The sequence below is a fragment of the Euprymna scolopes genome, chromosome 40 (genome assembly GCF_053919585.1).
Source record: "Euprymna scolopes isolate OS-2025 chromosome 40, ASM5391958v1, whole genome shotgun sequence".
Classification (NCBI taxonomy): domain Eukaryota; kingdom Metazoa; phylum Mollusca; class Cephalopoda; order Sepiida; family Sepiolidae; genus Euprymna; species Euprymna scolopes.
The window spans coordinates 35,201,426-35,219,009 of NC_136521.1; the positions used below are offsets into that span (position 1 = coordinate 35,201,426).

The window sequence follows — 17,584 nt, forward strand, 5'->3', positions numbered from 1 at the left end:
AAATCTTTTCAACTTTGTTCGTTTTATGAAAAAAAAAGTTAAATTATTTAAACAATAAAAGTTTAATAGAACAATATACTTTTTTTTTTTAACAAAGGTTGTTTAAAAAAATATCTGAAGAAATTAGAATGTTTATACCTTCAAATATCAAAATAAAATTTGTTGTATATTTAGAATTATACTTATTAAAAAAAAAAAACACAGAAAAATCTTTATGATGTACATACTCGTCACAGAACAAAAAGGTCATATTCTAAAAATCATGTGGGTTTGTCCAGTAACTTTTCTATTTGGCTAGTAAACGAAAATATTTAGTTGTCAAAACTCAACTAAAGATAAGTTTGTCCATAGAGCCCTGATTATATAAAGGGCAAATATCTGTGTCTGTGTGTGCTTGTATCTCCGCTAAAAATTTTTGTCATCTGCATCGAAATGGCACGAACATGGTACCATTGTTTGAAGAAGGGGTTCAGGTAAAAACCTTGCTTTTGATGTTGTTTATAAACCATGCATGCGTGAACGGTCAATTCGTTCTTTCATTTTAAAAAGATAAATTTGCTGTGTCATAACATCTGTGTTGTCGTGGTCCCATTGATAATGCATTCGCTTACAAACTTAACTTTTGCGAGTTCGTGCCAAGTTTGTGGCCTTTTCTTTTTCTATTTTTCTATTTTTCTTTTTTGTTTTCGGTTTCACTTCTGGCTGATGGCACCCAAGTCCGTTCTTTTCCTTTTCTTTTTTTTTCTTCCTTTTTTTTCTTTCTTTTTTTTTCCCTTTTTTCCTTTTTTCTTTCCTTTTTTTTCCTTTTTTCTTTTTTTTTCTTCCTTTTTTCTTTCTTTTTTTCTTTCTTTTTTTATGACCGGGCAATGGCGACCCCCTCTAATCTATTATATAAAAGGCAGTTGTGTGTGTTTGTATGTGCATATGTTTGTGTGTTTGTATGTTCAGCTAAAAGTTCAAAACCTACAAAGTTTATATTTTCTTGATTAGTGTTGCCCCGGATGTATAAAATCTAAAAGAATTATTATTTGGAGTAAAAATAGCAATTAATTTATTGGGGGAGGGGGGGGTCAAATTTAATCTGTGCTTGTATACATTCCGTTTGCTTCTAAGCACTGAAAACTAATAAATATATTAATTTTAAACATTTTCTAACAAGTGTCAAAATTAGTTTAATTGTTAGAATGAATAACTGAAAATCAATATGTTTTAATTTCAATTCCAGCTAATGATGTGTGTGTGTGTATATATATATATATATATATATATATATATATATATATATATATAAAGAACAAGTACTTAATAAAACATGTTAAAAAACACTTTGAAAAAGAGTTAAAAACATATTTAATTTTAAAAAGGAAACACGTGTGTTAATTATGTTTTTAACTCTTTTTCAAAGTGTTTTTTAACATGTTTTATTAACTACTTGTTCTTATTATAAGCTCTATCTCCTATTTAGTTTTATCAGGCTTTTACATCTGGTTTTATCAGGCTTTTACATCTGGTTTTATCAGGCTTTTACATCTGGTTATTAATTCTTTAATATTTATAATTTACTTTAGTTTTGCCATCTTGGATAATTTTGGTAAATTTAACTGTAATTCTTATATATGTGTGTGTGTGTGTGTGTGTCATTTTAAAAGTAACCAGAAACAAATTTAAAAACCTTTAAAGGAACCAAGTTAATAAAAAAAAAAAGACAAACAATTCTGCAGTTTACGGACAGTGCTAAAATAATATCTACTGTTATATAAAAAGAACTTTGTTCCACGTGGACTCGAAAATGGCTGGGCTGATTTTTATGAAATTTCACACGAAGGTACTTTATGTACCTGGCAATGTTCTTAGATAGATTTTGTATCAGCATGTCTTTGATAAGTATTGATAATTGAAATAATCTGATGAAAGAAGGAACAAGCGATTTTGACCAAAGTTAACACCTTGCACAGCCTAACATCACAAGTGGATTGGGGAAGTTTTATTACCACACAAGACGAAAGGCCTAACATAGAAAATCAACATTAGGTTCTTTGATATGATATGGACCCATTAAAAATCTGAAAATAACCTCATGTAAAAATTATTTGTTAACAAGTTCAAAATGAAAATAAATAAATGAAAAGAATGTGTTGTTTTTCGCTTTCTAAACCTTCATTTATATATGTAATTCTTATTTTCAAATAAAAGATAATTTTCAACTTTCAGATTATTATAAGAAAATATACAATTAAAAGAAAAATAATTCAACATGATGTTTGTTGTATTTGCAAGGAAAAGTATTTTAGAAACAAAATCTCATTTAAAAATTATTTTAAAACAGATGGACTTTTTAATTAATAATTAAATACACTTTTAAAAACTATACACATGTTGCAATACACACGGATGATAAAACACTTTGGATAATTACGGATTTCAAGTGGGTTCTGCTAAAATCGTCATATTTTAAAAACCAAAGCACCTCAAGTCCTCAAAATGCCACCGTTTTCTTTGAAAATGAATAGACTTTCAAATGAATTAATAAATAATAATGTACATTATATATTTTAAGAGTTTTAAGCAAATAAAGTGATAAAAATGTTAACATCATAAAACAGCATTTTCGGTAAGATTTTGTAATGACCTCCCTCCCCCCTGATCTGTAAATGGTCATACCGCATTTCTCTTAAGAATTTTGTCATGAAATTTGGAAATTAACTAGAAGAGATATCACTTTTAATAGATTCAGGTGTCCGAAATACTTTTGACTACTCATTTTTTTTTTGTTGTGTTAAAAAAAGAATGGTTTTCATCCAAATTTTCTTGGGCATTCAATTTCTCTTCGGCTTTCCATCTCAAGATCTCTTCATTTTCCTATCTAATGATTACTTTGCTTGTGGACAAACCAAAGTAGCTGACCAATCATCAAGAGTTCATTACCAGACCAGGCTGTCTGAAGATACCAAACAAACATCAATGTTATTATTTTTCTTTCTCTTTGCAAAGCCAAAAACAACAATAATTTTCCCCTACAAAACCAAACCAAACACCATGAATAAATATTTCAAGATACAGAAAACTTGAAGTATAGAAAGTTTTACCAGAATAACTGAACACAAAAAAGTTTGATATGCTGTAAAACAAAACGATCAAACCAAACACGATAAACGATTATTTAATGATATAAAGAACTTAAAGCATACAAACTTTAATTCAATTTTCACCCCAAACATGGTACAGTGCCACTTTGAAGTAGGGGGCTACTATCGGGGACATAAGTTGCAGGGGTGTTATGAAGGGAAATGAGTAGCAAGATGTCTGTTCACATTACACTTGAACTTCTGCATATCAGTACAGTTGGGAAAGCAGAAGGGAGTTCCAAAGTCTAGCAGTTCTGGGGAAGAAACTATTGGAGTAGAAGGTTTTCTTAAATCTAGAGATCTCTACTGTGTGAAGGGGTGGGATTTAGCTGCGTGTCGGGTTTGTCGGGAGTATTCATGTTGAGGGAGGTACAAGTGCTTGTAGTTCGTCAGAGCATTCACCATTAAAGTATTTGTAGAACAAGCAGAGGGATGCAACATTTCATCGATGGGACAGGGGCTGAAGCTTAGATGACAGCTCAGGACCTATCAGGTTGGTGATTCTCTGTCAAGGAGTGAGAGACAAGTAGTGGATGCACCAGCCCAAATGTGACAACAGTGCTCCATACATGGGCGAATGGTGGCCTTATAGAGGTACAGGATACTTTCAGACGTAAGTAGCTTTCTAGCATGGTAGAGAGAGCCCACCTTCTTTACAGCAGCCTTGGCAATGCTCTCAATGTATCTATTTCAGTTCATGTAAATGTTAGGTCGAGGAGTTTAAAGGAAGTACTTTCGGGTAATGTGTTCTTGGCCATTGCTATTGGTGGTAGTGAAGGTTTCTTGTAATTACTGAAGGAAACAAGCTTGGTCTTGACAGCATTGAATGTGACCATCCATTTTTGTCTCCATTTCACTACAGATTGGAAGTCTTCATCTTGTGTTTCTGCCATTTCCTTAAATATGTGTTCATTTGTTTTCCCCTCGTGTCTGTTATAGAGAGTGGTGTCATCAGCAAATATACACATCTCAGAAACAATTTTATCAGGGAGGTCATTTATGAATATCAAGAATAATAAAGGTCTGAGGATAGCCCCCTGAGATACTCCTGCATTTATATCATATTTAGATGTACGACTGTCGAGGACAACATGGATTTTTCTCTTAAGGATATAATTACATTATGTATTCTTCCAGTGATACCATATGATCTAATTTTCTTTAAAAGACTATCGTGCCATACTCTGTCAAAAGCCTTAGATATATCGAAGGCTACTGCTCTACCCTCACCTGTTTTGTCCAGTGAGCAGTATATACGTTCACAGAGTAGCTGAACCCAAAAAGGGTTGATATTTTGTAAAACAAATACTCAAACCAAACACCATGAATAAATATTTGAAGATACAAAGAATTTGAAGCATAAAACCTTTTTTTCCCAAAATTACTGGATTCAACATTAAATAATCTGAAAAGGTTGGATATGCCATAAAACAAAATGATCAAATGAATGTGACATTCGAAATTTATCCATTGTGAACAAAACAAATACTCTGTCCGTTATCGATCGATGTGTACATATGCTGATTGTTGGTAAGATGCCTATGATTAATTTTTCAGAAAAAAAGAAAAGAAAAATAATGAATGTACAAGACATTTGGAATTTAGTTGTCGCAAACGAAATAATTTTTCCCTCCGTTATCGATTGGTGTTTACATATGCCCGATTGGCGAGATTTGTACAAATTATATTTGCATTGTACCTGAATACTTTTAATCCGTATGGATGAAAGAAAGATTATGTTTTTCTGAAGAATGGATTTGGGAAAATTTCCAGTTCACAAGTGGGCAAAAATGTTGAGTGCCTGGGACAGATTAATGTCAAAAAAGTGTCATTAGGGCAGAAAGAGGTTTGTTTATTTTCTTTCTTTTAATGCTCTTTATGGTGAACTGTTTATTTTACTGATGGTGTTCCAAGTTTGTTAAGCATTAGCAAGTACGGCTGTCAAGATAACAGAATTTTTTTCTATTTATTCACCACCAACGGTTTGATCCCCACTTGGCCCCGATTGAAATGAATGGCTCTTGTCTCAAAGAACGCCCTGCTTCGACAAGCTTCTGGGTCTGACCTTCATTCCTGATCTGAAATGGAAGACTTATATCAAATCTGTTGCCAAGGTTGCTGTAAAAATGGTTGCATCATTCTACCACTCCAGACACAATCCTGTACCTGTACAAGATTCAAATATGTCCGAAAATGGAATACTGTTGCCACAGCTGGGGAGGAGCTACACAGACCACCCTATCCTGCCTTGACAGGGTTCATAACTGGCTCCGAAACCTAGTTGATGTCCTCCCTGCAACCTATTCCTCACAGAAGAGATATCGTAGCTCTATCATTATTTTAATGGCAAGTGTTCTTCAGTCTATGATCTCCCCATCTGCAAGACTTTTGCAGCAAGCACTTATCTAGCTACAACCACTGTCAACAATTTCCCCTCACTCTCTATCTGTACCTAAATCTAAACACAAATTCCATGAACAAAGTTTCATTCTCTAGAACTGCCTGATTGTGGAATACCTTTCCAACTGACAACACTATGGTCATCTTCAAGTTCAATGTAAACAAGTTCTTGTTGAGCTGCCCCTTAAATAATCAGATTCTACCCAACTTTCACCTCTACTGATCAATGACCTTATCTTACACTCATCAACCTTTATTCTCCAGGGGACTTCAGGCCTTGATTAGTCGTGACTCGCTTTAAAAGAAAACAATAGACGAAGTGTAATCTGACGTTACCCAGTAACTATTGCTGATATCTATACTTCTACTCCTAGCCCTGAACTCTTTCTGTATATTTGTTTTGTAATTTTCATGGTTTCATTTTCTTCTTTTATTTACATCATTTATTTATATTACTCCCTTAACTTTTTCTTATGATACGTTGATATTATCAATGTTACCCCCCCCCCCACACCCTGAAAAAAAATGTCAGGAAGTAAAAAAAAAAAAAATGAGATTGTTTATCAAAGTGTTGTTGCAACTGGGAGGAAAAAGATCAGGCATAGAGGTTGATATATTTAGAGTTAGTTTATGGACAGTTTTAGGTATGGCAGTAAGTTTTGTGACAGTTTACAAAAACTGAGTACAGTTTACAGTTGGGGCAATTGAACATAGGTTGTGGCTCGGAGTAGATCAAGATGAGCTGACATCAGCTGACAAACATGGCCTCAACAAAAGCCTAAGATATGAATGATAAGGATCGATGGGTTATTTAACAGAGAAGCCAACAATGAAGGAAAAGGCCAAAAATTCAAATACATATGAAATGTTACCAAAGGCAAGATAAATTACTCTTCTACATACCTGGATGATTTTTTGTGTTTTTTTAACAGAATTTTAAGCATTTCTTCAGTTTGAAAGACAAGCAATGTCGAGTAGGTAAGTTAAACGGGCAATCAAGATGGCTGACAAAAGCATGCTGTCTTCAGAGCGTCAATAATGCTTCAAAAGTGGAAAAATTAACAAAATATTGATAAAAATCCATTCAATAAGTTTTACTGTAACTGTTTTACAGACAGTCTTAGGGTTGGCAACAGTTGAGTTTACAGTTAAATACAGTGAAAGGCAGGTCAGGGCCCTGAACAGGTCAAGATGAGCTGATGTCAACTGACAAAGATGTGGACGTTAGCAGTTAGAGTGTTGTTTACTGCGATGGTGTCGCATACGCACCCAAATCCCAATCGATATATATAAAATGCGTTTTCTACGTTTTCGTTTAAGTTGTTTTTATTTTTTATACTTGTGAACCCATGCGTACTCCTTGGCAGCTGCCAACGTGAGACGACAACATGACCAGAAGAGAAGATGAAATAGAAGTAGACCTTGGAAACAGCGATGAGGTTGGTGTCGAGTGGGGCAGCACACGTGGTTTCATCACACAATGACTGACCTTCAAGATGTATTTTATGATTGTCTATAAAATATGGGTTAATTCTTATTAAAAGTTTTTATGTTCCCTTACAAAGATTAAAATCTACTTATAATTTTACTAAACCTTATGTCTAGAATCCTTATTCTAATTTTTATCAAAACAATTACATGATCTAGTTTGTGCTATTTACTACACAGATGACTCTGCCTGTACTGTATTGACTCCTCATATTAAAAATGACCTTGTGTCCAACTTGTCCTCTTGTGAATGTGAATAAATCTGCCCAGAATTAAACTAGAATTTTGCTATTTTCTTTGCAGGGGCAAGTCTTTCCAAATATATGAAAGAAATTGAAGAAATTCGAAAAAGTAAGTAATCTTTCCCTTATTTCATAACTAACGGGCCGCCGAGTGTTGTCGGTCATAAAATCCGCATAAATATTATATTTTAATTCATGCAGAAACTGAGACATGTGCATGCGAGTATGATTTTTTTTTTTCTGAACTGTTCACTTCTTGTAAGAAAAAAAAAAAAAAAAAAAAAAAAGAAAAAGATACTTCAGCTGAGATCGAAACCAAAATCTAAAGACAAGTACGATAATCACTAGGCTATCTTGTTACGATCTTTAAAAAGTGTTTTAAAGCCTACTTATTCTTAACATAAGGAAGCTGTCATGTGAATGGTTCGTGCATGCACAGTCGTGAAGCAGTTGACAAACAGCTAAAAATCTGATGATCCCCAAGTACCAATTTTTAATTTTGACCCCTTAGAAGCCCTTTTTTGGAAGAAAATCAATTAAAGTTTTCCACATATCTGAATAACCTATATAACAAATTTCAAGTTTGTAGATTTAAAATTTGTTGAGTATATAGGTTGAGAAGTATCCTCGCACACACACACACACAAACACACACACATACATACATACATATGCACATTCTCAATTTTATAGATATATAGATACGAGGGGCGTGCAATAAGTAATGCCCCTGACCCACTTCCCATGGCAGAGAGCAACGAAACTTGGCACAGTTATTAGTCTTTCTCTACATAGGAACCACCCAGAGTTATGCATTTCTCCCATCGTTTGATGCAGCTCTGGAGACCGTTTTTGTAGAACGCCCCAGGTTGGTCCTCCAACCACGACGTAACTTCAGAAATCAAGGCTGCATCATCTGGGAAACGCTTTCCTTTCAAAAACAACTTCATGGCTGGGAAGAGTTGAAAGTCAGAGGGTGCAAGATTAGGAGAGTAGGGAGGATGGGGGAGGATTTCATAACCACACGCCCGTGCTTCTGATCTGGTGACATGTGAGTTGTGGACCGGAGCGTTGTCCTGCAGGAGGATGGTACCTTTGCTGATCTTGCCCCGCCTCTTGATTTTGATAGCTTCCCTTAATTTCCTCAAAAGTGAAGCATAATAGGCTCCTGTAATTGTGGTACCCTTTGCGAGGAAATCTGTCATCACTACTCCGTCCTGGTCCCAGAAGACTGTGAGCATGACCTTGCCAGCGGAGGGCTGCACCCTTGCCTTCTTTGGAGGTGGTGAGGCCAAGTGCTTCCACTGCATTGACTGGGCTTTGGTCTCTGGATCATAGTGATGGACCCAGGTTTCATCCTGTGTAATCAGTCTTTTGAAGAACTTTGACTCATCTTCTTGACACATCTCCAAATTCATCCTCGAGCACTCGACGCGTTCTCGCTTCTGGAATGGTGAGCAACCTGGGAATCCATCTGTCAGACACCTTATGCAAATAGTCATGAATGATAGTTTCCACAGACCCTGTACTAATCTTGGCATCTTGGGCTATTTGGCGAATAGTAATGCGCCGATCTTCCAAAATGGCAGCCTCAACTTGACGGACAGATGTCTCACCAATGGCAGAAGGGGGGGCAACCAGGTCTGAGAGCTGTTTCCACAGACTTCCGGCCATGTTTAAATTCACGATGCCAGCGTTTTACAAGGTCATATGATGGGACATTATCATCATAAGTTTCTTTCATTTCATCAAAAGTCTCCTGCTGTGTGCGTCCTTTCAAATACAAAAACCGGATCACTGCTTGACATTCCAACAGGCTCCATTTCACACCTGACTCAGTTCAAACACCTGTAAAACAGAAACCACAATTAGTTCAGAGCTGTAATTTGCCACATAACCCATAGAGATATAAATCAATTGCACATGCAAAATTTCAGCTAGATCAGACAACTGGAAGTGGGTCAGGGGCATTACTTATTGCACACCCCTTGTAATTAAAAATTTTGTCATATTATCCCCCGTTCCAGTGAATGTCACAATCAGTACAGTTTGATAAAAAAATAAAACCATGCCTGGTGTTATGTTTCTGAATTTTTGGGATAAGGATTGATAATATGGATTATTCGAGTTACTATTCTCCTTCTGTCAGCCATTTCTAGTTTTTTTTTATTTACATGGTAGTCACCACTTATCAAGGCCCGGAAGCCACTCTGGGATAAGTGTTATTGCGTGTACAGTAATCAATGGGATATTATTATAGTAATCATTAGTATTGGAGATTTGATAAAGTGTCTTACTTAAGGGGTCGGTTCATCAGGAATTTGTTTATGTTGGACTTGTAGACATCCAAGTTGTAGTCAGGTGGGAAACAGGCAAACGGAAGAGAGTTCCATAGGCGTGCACTTCTAAGAAAGAAGCTTTGTTCATGGCATCTACGTTTTGTTTTTGGCACAGATAAAGAGTGGGGAAAATTATTGACAGTGGTTTCAGTGAGTACAAATGATGATGATGATAGAAGTTCATAAAAAAATCTGTTTAGCAGGAAAACCCAATGGTGCTCGGTATTAAATGATGAATGCAACACACACACACACACACACACACACACACACACACACACACACACACACACACACACACACACACACATATATATGACATCAGCCCTGGTTGCTTGCACATAAAATAGTTGTGAAGAGTTCAGAAGAATGGAAGAACTGAGAAGGGAAAACACTGTACAGACCTCCACTAGACCTTGGGAGGCTAGTTGTCCCCAAAATCCCAGTAAAGACCAATAGTGTTGCCAGCGAAAAATCAGTGGTAAACGATTGTTGTGATAATGCAAAGTCATTTTCAAAAGTTATCGAAAGAGTACTGAAAATTTAGGGAGATTTTGTTACTCGGATTTTAAGGAACATCACCAGTTATCATCAGTGAGTAATCTCGGATAACGTTGTGTGTGTGACCTTTGAGTGAGTACAAATGATAATGGTTGTAAGGATTCATAAAAATTCTGTTTTAATATCTATTAGCATTTCAGCCTGGCATTGCCCGGGTGGTTGGAGGTATATGTTAAGCAAAAAAAAAAAAAAAGGCGGTCAATTTTTTTAAATTAAGTTAGATCCATGTCCAAGGAACCTATATCTAAAATTTCAAGTGTTTAGACCCAAAATTGTCGGAGGAGTTTGGTAGAGTTCTCAAAGGTCAAATCATTGAACTTTGACCCCTTAACAGCCAAATTTCTGGCCGAGAACCGATCACAAAGATTTTCCAAAATTTCAGTACCCTGTATATCAAATTTCGAGTCTGTAGACTAAAAATTTGGTTTAACATACTGACATGTGTTGGACAACTTTTAGAAATTGAATTTTCTAACTAATGTGTTTTTGTGATTGTGTAATTTTAATTTGATTTTATTTGCTTTTCTTTCAGATTATCGTTATAAAAAAGATGAATTGTTCAAACGAATGAAATGGTCGACATTTGTACAACTGGTTTGTAATCGTTTTTTGTCTACTTATTTAAAAAAATATTTTGCTGATTTAATTCATCTAAGGGTAATTATTTGATATCTTTTACTTGCAATTAGTAGAAGTGGGGCAGTCAGTAATGGCATTTTCATAATATGTCCTTGCAGTTTGTTACTGAGTTCTACACAAAAAAGCAAATGATTGCTCCCATGTCTCTGCTATATATAGCCATCAGGAGAGATCACCATTTGTTACATTCTGTTCAGGGGAGATTACCCCCTAGTTACTTCCTGAATGAAGACAGCAGATAGACTCAGAGCAATTAATAACATTCAAAGAGAAAAATAATAAAAGGAGTGAAAGAAAAGAAAGAAAAAGGAAGAGAAATAAATGATCATTACAGGATGAATAAAGAAAAAAGAAATGAAAGAAGGGAATCAAGCAAATATATAGATTGGTACTTGTACAGTTTAACCAAGACATTAAAAAATGAAAATATCGAAAAAAGGTTATATTGCACATATCCGTTATGGAATGAAGTTCTTCGAAATTTCATCAAGTAGCTTTTTTTTTCTTTTTTACAGTGAAAAAGCAATTTGTTATGATACCGAGCAAAAGGTTCGATTTTTAGAAAGAAAAGCTAGTATTAAAGATGGGGAGGGAATATCAGTGCTTTACATGGAGTTATCTCCTTGTTGCGTGTTCAACAAATTCCATAATGACTGACTTCAACACGCTCTCATAAGAATGTGATTTTCTGCTGTAAAAAAAAAAGAAAAAAATACTCGATCAAATTAAATGAGATTTTTTTTTTTTTTTTTCAGAGATCTTCAGTCCAAAACGGATACATACAATAAAACCTTTTTTCGATATTTTCATTTTTGAATGTCTTGATTAAACTGTACAAGTACCTATAGATTGACTAATTGTAAAATGGAAAAATGTGTTCCTGCAGCTCGTTACTGAGCTCCACACAAAAAGCAAATGACTGCTCCCATGTCTCTACTATATATATATATATATATATATATATATACGAGCAAACAGTTAATAAAACATGTTTGCATTTGGGTTTATCGAGCTTTTACATCTGGTTGAAATAACTTTATAAAAATTAATTCTTTAATATTATATTATACTTTAATCTTACCATCTTTGATCATTTTGGTAAATTTAATTGTAATATTTATTTTATTTTATTATATATATATATATATATATATATATATATATATATATATATATAATAAAATAAAAATAACTGCATCAAGATCTAGTGTAACGTAGTTGCAGTCAGGATGGAGACACTCTACTGTGGGCATGGTGATAACAAACTTTGGCTCTGTAGTTTAGGTTAATGGGAAGTCAAAGTATACATACGTAGGGTGACGGATTGCAGTCACATGATCTTGATCATAAACTAGAATAAAGTCTATATGTGCTGCAAACGTTTGTTGTCCACTGACGATGATCAAGATCTACAAAAGACAGAAACACAACAGTTAACCAAGAGCTGTAAACATGGTAATCCTACACTGTTCAGGGAAGATCATCTAAATAAAATATATTTTATAACAAGAAAACATTTAAAAGTAGACTATTTTTTAATATAAACTTTAAAAATATATTTCCAAAGTAAAGGCTAATTATTTTTATGCATAGTTTTAAAATTGAACTGGAATTATATAAGTATTAATCAGAAGGGACTTTTCCTTGGTATACATTCGCAAGACTTGGCAAGAATGTTGGTGAACAGAAATCGGAAGTCAAAAAGAAAATTTAGCACTAGCAGGGAGACCTGACGTTGCCTGCGATTAAATGATGATCAACAAATATTTCACACTTCTATATCTTTATTGTTATAGAAATCCGTAAAATCGCCTGGGAGGAAGCTTCACATGTCTCCATGCAGTAACTTAGTCCAAAATATGTTATTCTACATTGCACTCTAGAGAACTTACTGTTTCTTTTATAAAATTATTTTATAAAAACTTCTTTCAAGTTAACAAAAAAAAAACATTAAGAAATTTACATGCGTTGTTTGAACCTACAGGCCATGTCATGCAAAAAAAAAAAAAAAAACAAAAAAAAAACGGATAAGTTTTCAAGTTTTATAAAATTCTTTGCAGTTAATGAAAAAAATTAAGAAATGTACGTGCGGACTTTGAACCTACAGACCACTTCATGCAAAATAAACCAAAAAACACGCTATCAACTTACCTAGAGTAGAATTTTAATAGCCCATTGTTCTATCATTGTTGCTAAGTGACAGCATGGAAAAAATGGCTTTACTGATGATACATAAATTAAAATAATGGTTTTGATTATCGATTATCGGGGGAATTCTGAGACAAAACTTAACTAAGACCACTCCCAGACTTATACATTAAAGTTCTGTAAATTTTAAAGATAATCTGATCATTTCGGAGTCAATAAGGAACGAACACACGCGCACACACACACACAGACAAAGTTGCATTTATATAATTGTAGAGATTACCATTCATTCTAAATTTCATCTCAAAGTCTAAGAATTTGTTTGACATTTTAATGGGATTTAAGTAGTTTATTCTAACACCTGTTTAAGATTTCATTTTTAGCCATCATGATGTTACGATTTTATTGACTCCGAGGACGGCACACTGACCTATTCACAAGAAACCAGGAACATTTGGAGTCTGCCAGTACTATTCAACTTTCAACCTATTTTTACATTCACTTAAATCCTTACAATGACTTTTTAAAAATCTTCAGGTGTGCTTCATCACATTTGTAGGTAAAAATTTTGTCGGATATTTACATTTCAAATTAGTAACCATGGTTACATAGAAAAAAAGGATCTGTTTATTCTTTGTTTTACACAACTTGTCATGACACGATCGTCTCCATTGGACTATATAATAAAAAGTTGAATATCAAATGCAACAGCAAATCCTGGGAACATGTTTACCAGAAGAAACAGTTGGAAATAAGTCATACACCATCCACTATGATTATACAAGTCCTACAACTACCATTACATACCTAGAAAATGGAGTTATTAAACCTGACATAATGATATGTGACAAAAAAGAGAAAGAAGCAGCCTTAGTGCTATTACTTGAGGCACCTTTTTATAAGTTTTATCAGTCGTTTTTTTTTTTTTTTTTTTTTTTTTTTTTACAAGGAGGTCACCACTTATCAAGGCCCGGAAGCCACTCCAGGATAAGGGTTATTGCATGTACAGTACGTTGTATGTTAGTGTTGAGATTTCATAAAGTGTCTACTTAAGGGGGTGGTTCATCAGGAATTTGTTTACGTTGGATTTGAAGACATTCAAGTTGTAGTCAGGTGGGAAACAGGCAGACGGAACAGAGTTCCACTGGCGTGCTGTTCTAAGAAAGAAGCTGTGTTCATGGAATCTACATTTTGATTTAGGCACAGATAGAGAGTGGGGAAAATTTTTGACAGTGGCTTCAGATAGACGGGTGTTTTTCGTAAAAGATTGGTGAGGGGGGACCAGAGATTGGAGCTCAGACGAGCACTTGCCATGGAAATAACGGTAAAACAAAGGCAGGCTTGCAACGTCTCTTCTGTGGGAGAGAGGTTGCAGGGAAGAGAAAAGGGCACCCCCCACTAAGCCACAAAGTCTATTTTGTACTCTGTCAAGGCAGGATAGGCTATTTTTAGCAGCTCCTGCCCAGATATGGCAGCAGTATTCCATCCTTGGACATACTTGGCTTTTATATAGATAGAGAATTGCATCAGTAGTGAGATATCTTCTGGAGCGGTAGAAGGAACCCACCCTCTTTCCAGCGACCCTGGCAACAGACTTTATGTATGTGTTCCATTTCATATCAGGAGTAAAGGTCAAGCTCAGAAGCTTGTCAAAACATTGAGCTTCTCCTAGGTGAGAGCCATCCATTACAATTGATGCCAGATGGGGATCAGAGTGTTCAGGCCGTCCGGCGTTGCCCAGTTGTAAAATGTGCATAAATATTATATTTTAATTAATACAGAAACTGAAATATGTGCATGTGAGTATTATGTTTTTTTTCTAACCCATTCACTTCTTGTGAGTAAAAAATAAAAAAGAAAAAATACTGGAACTGAGATCGAAACCAAAACCTAAAGACGATGAGTTAAGTAACAATTAGACCAACATGACACGATCTTTAAAAAGTGTTTTCAAACAACTTATTCATAAGTAATCTGTAGTGTGAACTATTCATGCATGCGCAGTCGTGAAACAATCTGATGACTCCCACAAACCAATTTTTCAATTTTAGTGGCCCTTTTTTCCGGATGAAAATGAATTAAAAAGTTTTCCACATGTCTGAATATTTTATATACCAAATTTCAAGTCTGTAGATAAAAAATTTGTTGAGTATATAGAGAAATGTCCTCACACACACACACATACGCACACACACATACACTTTCTCACTTTTTTAGATATATAGATAAAGCAACATTGTATAAATATGCAGGTTTTATATATTTTTAAAAATATTTTCTAATTTATTGTTGCAACATTTAAATAAATCTGTCTTTTCTTACTTTCTCCTTTCTATGAATATTCAACCAACCACATAAAATTAAATGCCATTGCTCTTATGACTACCGCACAGAATTACCTTATTCAAGCTACTTTGGAGATGCACAATTTCATTTTTGATTCTTATTCAATATTTCAAAAAAAAACAAACCTTTATGATGTATGTACCTATTGAAAAATAAAAATATATTCCAGAAATCACATAAAATGATCAAATAGTTTCTTTTTTTAATATATTACTAGCATGACGCCCGGTGTTTAGACCAAAATTTTTCTGAGTAATTTTGTAGAGGTCGCAGAGGTCAATTTTTGTAAAAACTTTGATCCCAATTTTAACCCCTTAACATTTATTATTTTGGTCTCAAATCAAAATACAAAGTTTTACCCATGTCCAAGTTATCTAGATTTAAAATTTCAAGACTTTAGATCCAAAATTGGCAGAGGAATTTGGTGAAATCTGCAAAGGTCAACTTATTCAACTTTGACCTTTTGGCAGCCAAATTTTTGCCCACAAACTGATTAAAATGCTTGCTTCATGTCTGAATACCTGTTATGTATAAATTTCAACTGTTTAGACCCAAAATTGGCTGAGTAGTTTGCTAGACACCGCAGAGGTAAACTTTAACTTTTGAACTTTAACTCCTTGGCAGCTCAAATTTTTTACCCAAACTGATTAAAAAGCTTGCTCTATCTCTAAATACCCTTTATGTAAATTTCAAATTCTTAGACCAAAAATTGACTGAGTAATTTGGTAGACTGCAGAGGTCAAATTTGTCAAAAATTTGACCCCAATTTTGACCCTTTAACATTTATTTTTTGGGGCTCAAATCAAATTATAAAGTTTGATCCATGTCCAAGTAATCTATATTGAAATTTTAAGTGTTTAGACCCAAAATTGGTGGAGGAGTTTGATAGAGTTTTCAAAGGTGAAATTGTTGAACTTTGACCCTTTGACAGCCAAATTTCTGTCCGAAAACCAATTAAAAAGATTTTCCCAAATCTCAATACTCTTTATGTCAAATTTCGAGTCTCTTGACCGAAAATTGACAGTTGTTTGGTAGGGAAATGTACACACACACACACACACACACACACACACACACACACACACAGAGAGGCTTTTCACTTTTATAGATATATAGATATACCAGCAGGCTGCCTGGCATTGCTCGGTCATAAAATACGCTTAAATATTATATTTTTATTAATGCAGAGTTCGTATTTATTAATATATTATATTGGACTCATTATATAGTAATGATTTTAAAAAGTAAAAAAAAAAAATGACTTCTGCACCACCACTGAGAATCAAAACCAAATGTTTAGCTTACGATTTACTTCTTCATTTGACGTTAATACCTGAGCTATGAAGACATGTTTGCTACAAGGCTAAAAATGAAAACATGAACCAATAGCAATAGAACGGTTACGCATGTTTATTTGTAATGCCGTCGTTCGACCTTCACCTGGCAAATTTCATTTTTTTTAATTTTCACACTTTTGCATTGATTTTCCCCAACTAAAACCCAAGTATAAAGTTTTGCATGCGTTCGAATACCCTATATATGAAGTTTCATGTCTGTGGACCGAAAACTGACAGGAGTTTGGTAGGCAATATTTTTTAAACAAATATATATACGCATACATAAATATATATAGAAAGAGGTTTGTGTTTACTATAACATCCTTACGCAAATATTACACAAGTATAAAATGTAGAATATCTGCATGAATATAATTACACATAATAGTTAACGAAAAATGATCATCCCATAAGAAAACCGAAAAATAAATGGGGAATTAATTAAAATGATTGTTTAAAAGAATATGCAAATTAACTAGATCTTTTGCAGAAAAATGCAATTCCACAACCCATATATATAACAAAGTTGTATTTTCTCTTTAAATAAATAGAAAAAAGTGTTTTAATATGAATATCAATATACAAAAAGAAAAATAATTATGAAAGTATAGAAAATAATTTTCTTGCTATTTTTAGCGATTAATAGCATATCATAGCCATTACACGGCTGATTTTTAAATCTCAGTAGTTTGAATTGAAGTGTCTCCTTTTAATAAATATGTGCGCGAGCCTTTTTCAAGTCTCACACAAACACATTCACATTTCAAGCTATATTACTTTTCGCATCCATACGCGCACACGTCCACACACGTACATATATTCACGTTCGCATACATACTCACATTCACGTGTATATACACATACGCTAACGTACACACATGTACTCACACGCGAACACAAACGCACACATGGACGACGTCACTTCCGCTTTCTAAGGAAATACACACATGCACAAAAGA

At 34.3% G+C, this 17,584-nt stretch overlaps 1 protein-coding gene across 2 annotated transcripts in view; it reads left to right on the top strand.

Annotated features, from left to right (window-relative positions):
• LOC145265490 (centrosomal protein of 41 kDa B-like) overlaps positions 1 to 17,584 on the top strand; it is an 82,781-nt gene that overhangs the window by 34,864 nt on the left and 30,333 nt on the right. For both annotated transcript variants that reach the window (XM_080121368.1, XM_080121369.1), the window contains exons 3-4: positions 7,317 to 7,364; positions 10,688 to 10,749. In XM_080121368.1, coding sequence (XP_079977494.1) covers positions 7,317 to 7,364; positions 10,688 to 10,749 — 110 coding nt within the window. The remainder of the gene's footprint in view (positions 1 to 7,316; positions 7,365 to 10,687; positions 10,750 to 17,584) is intronic.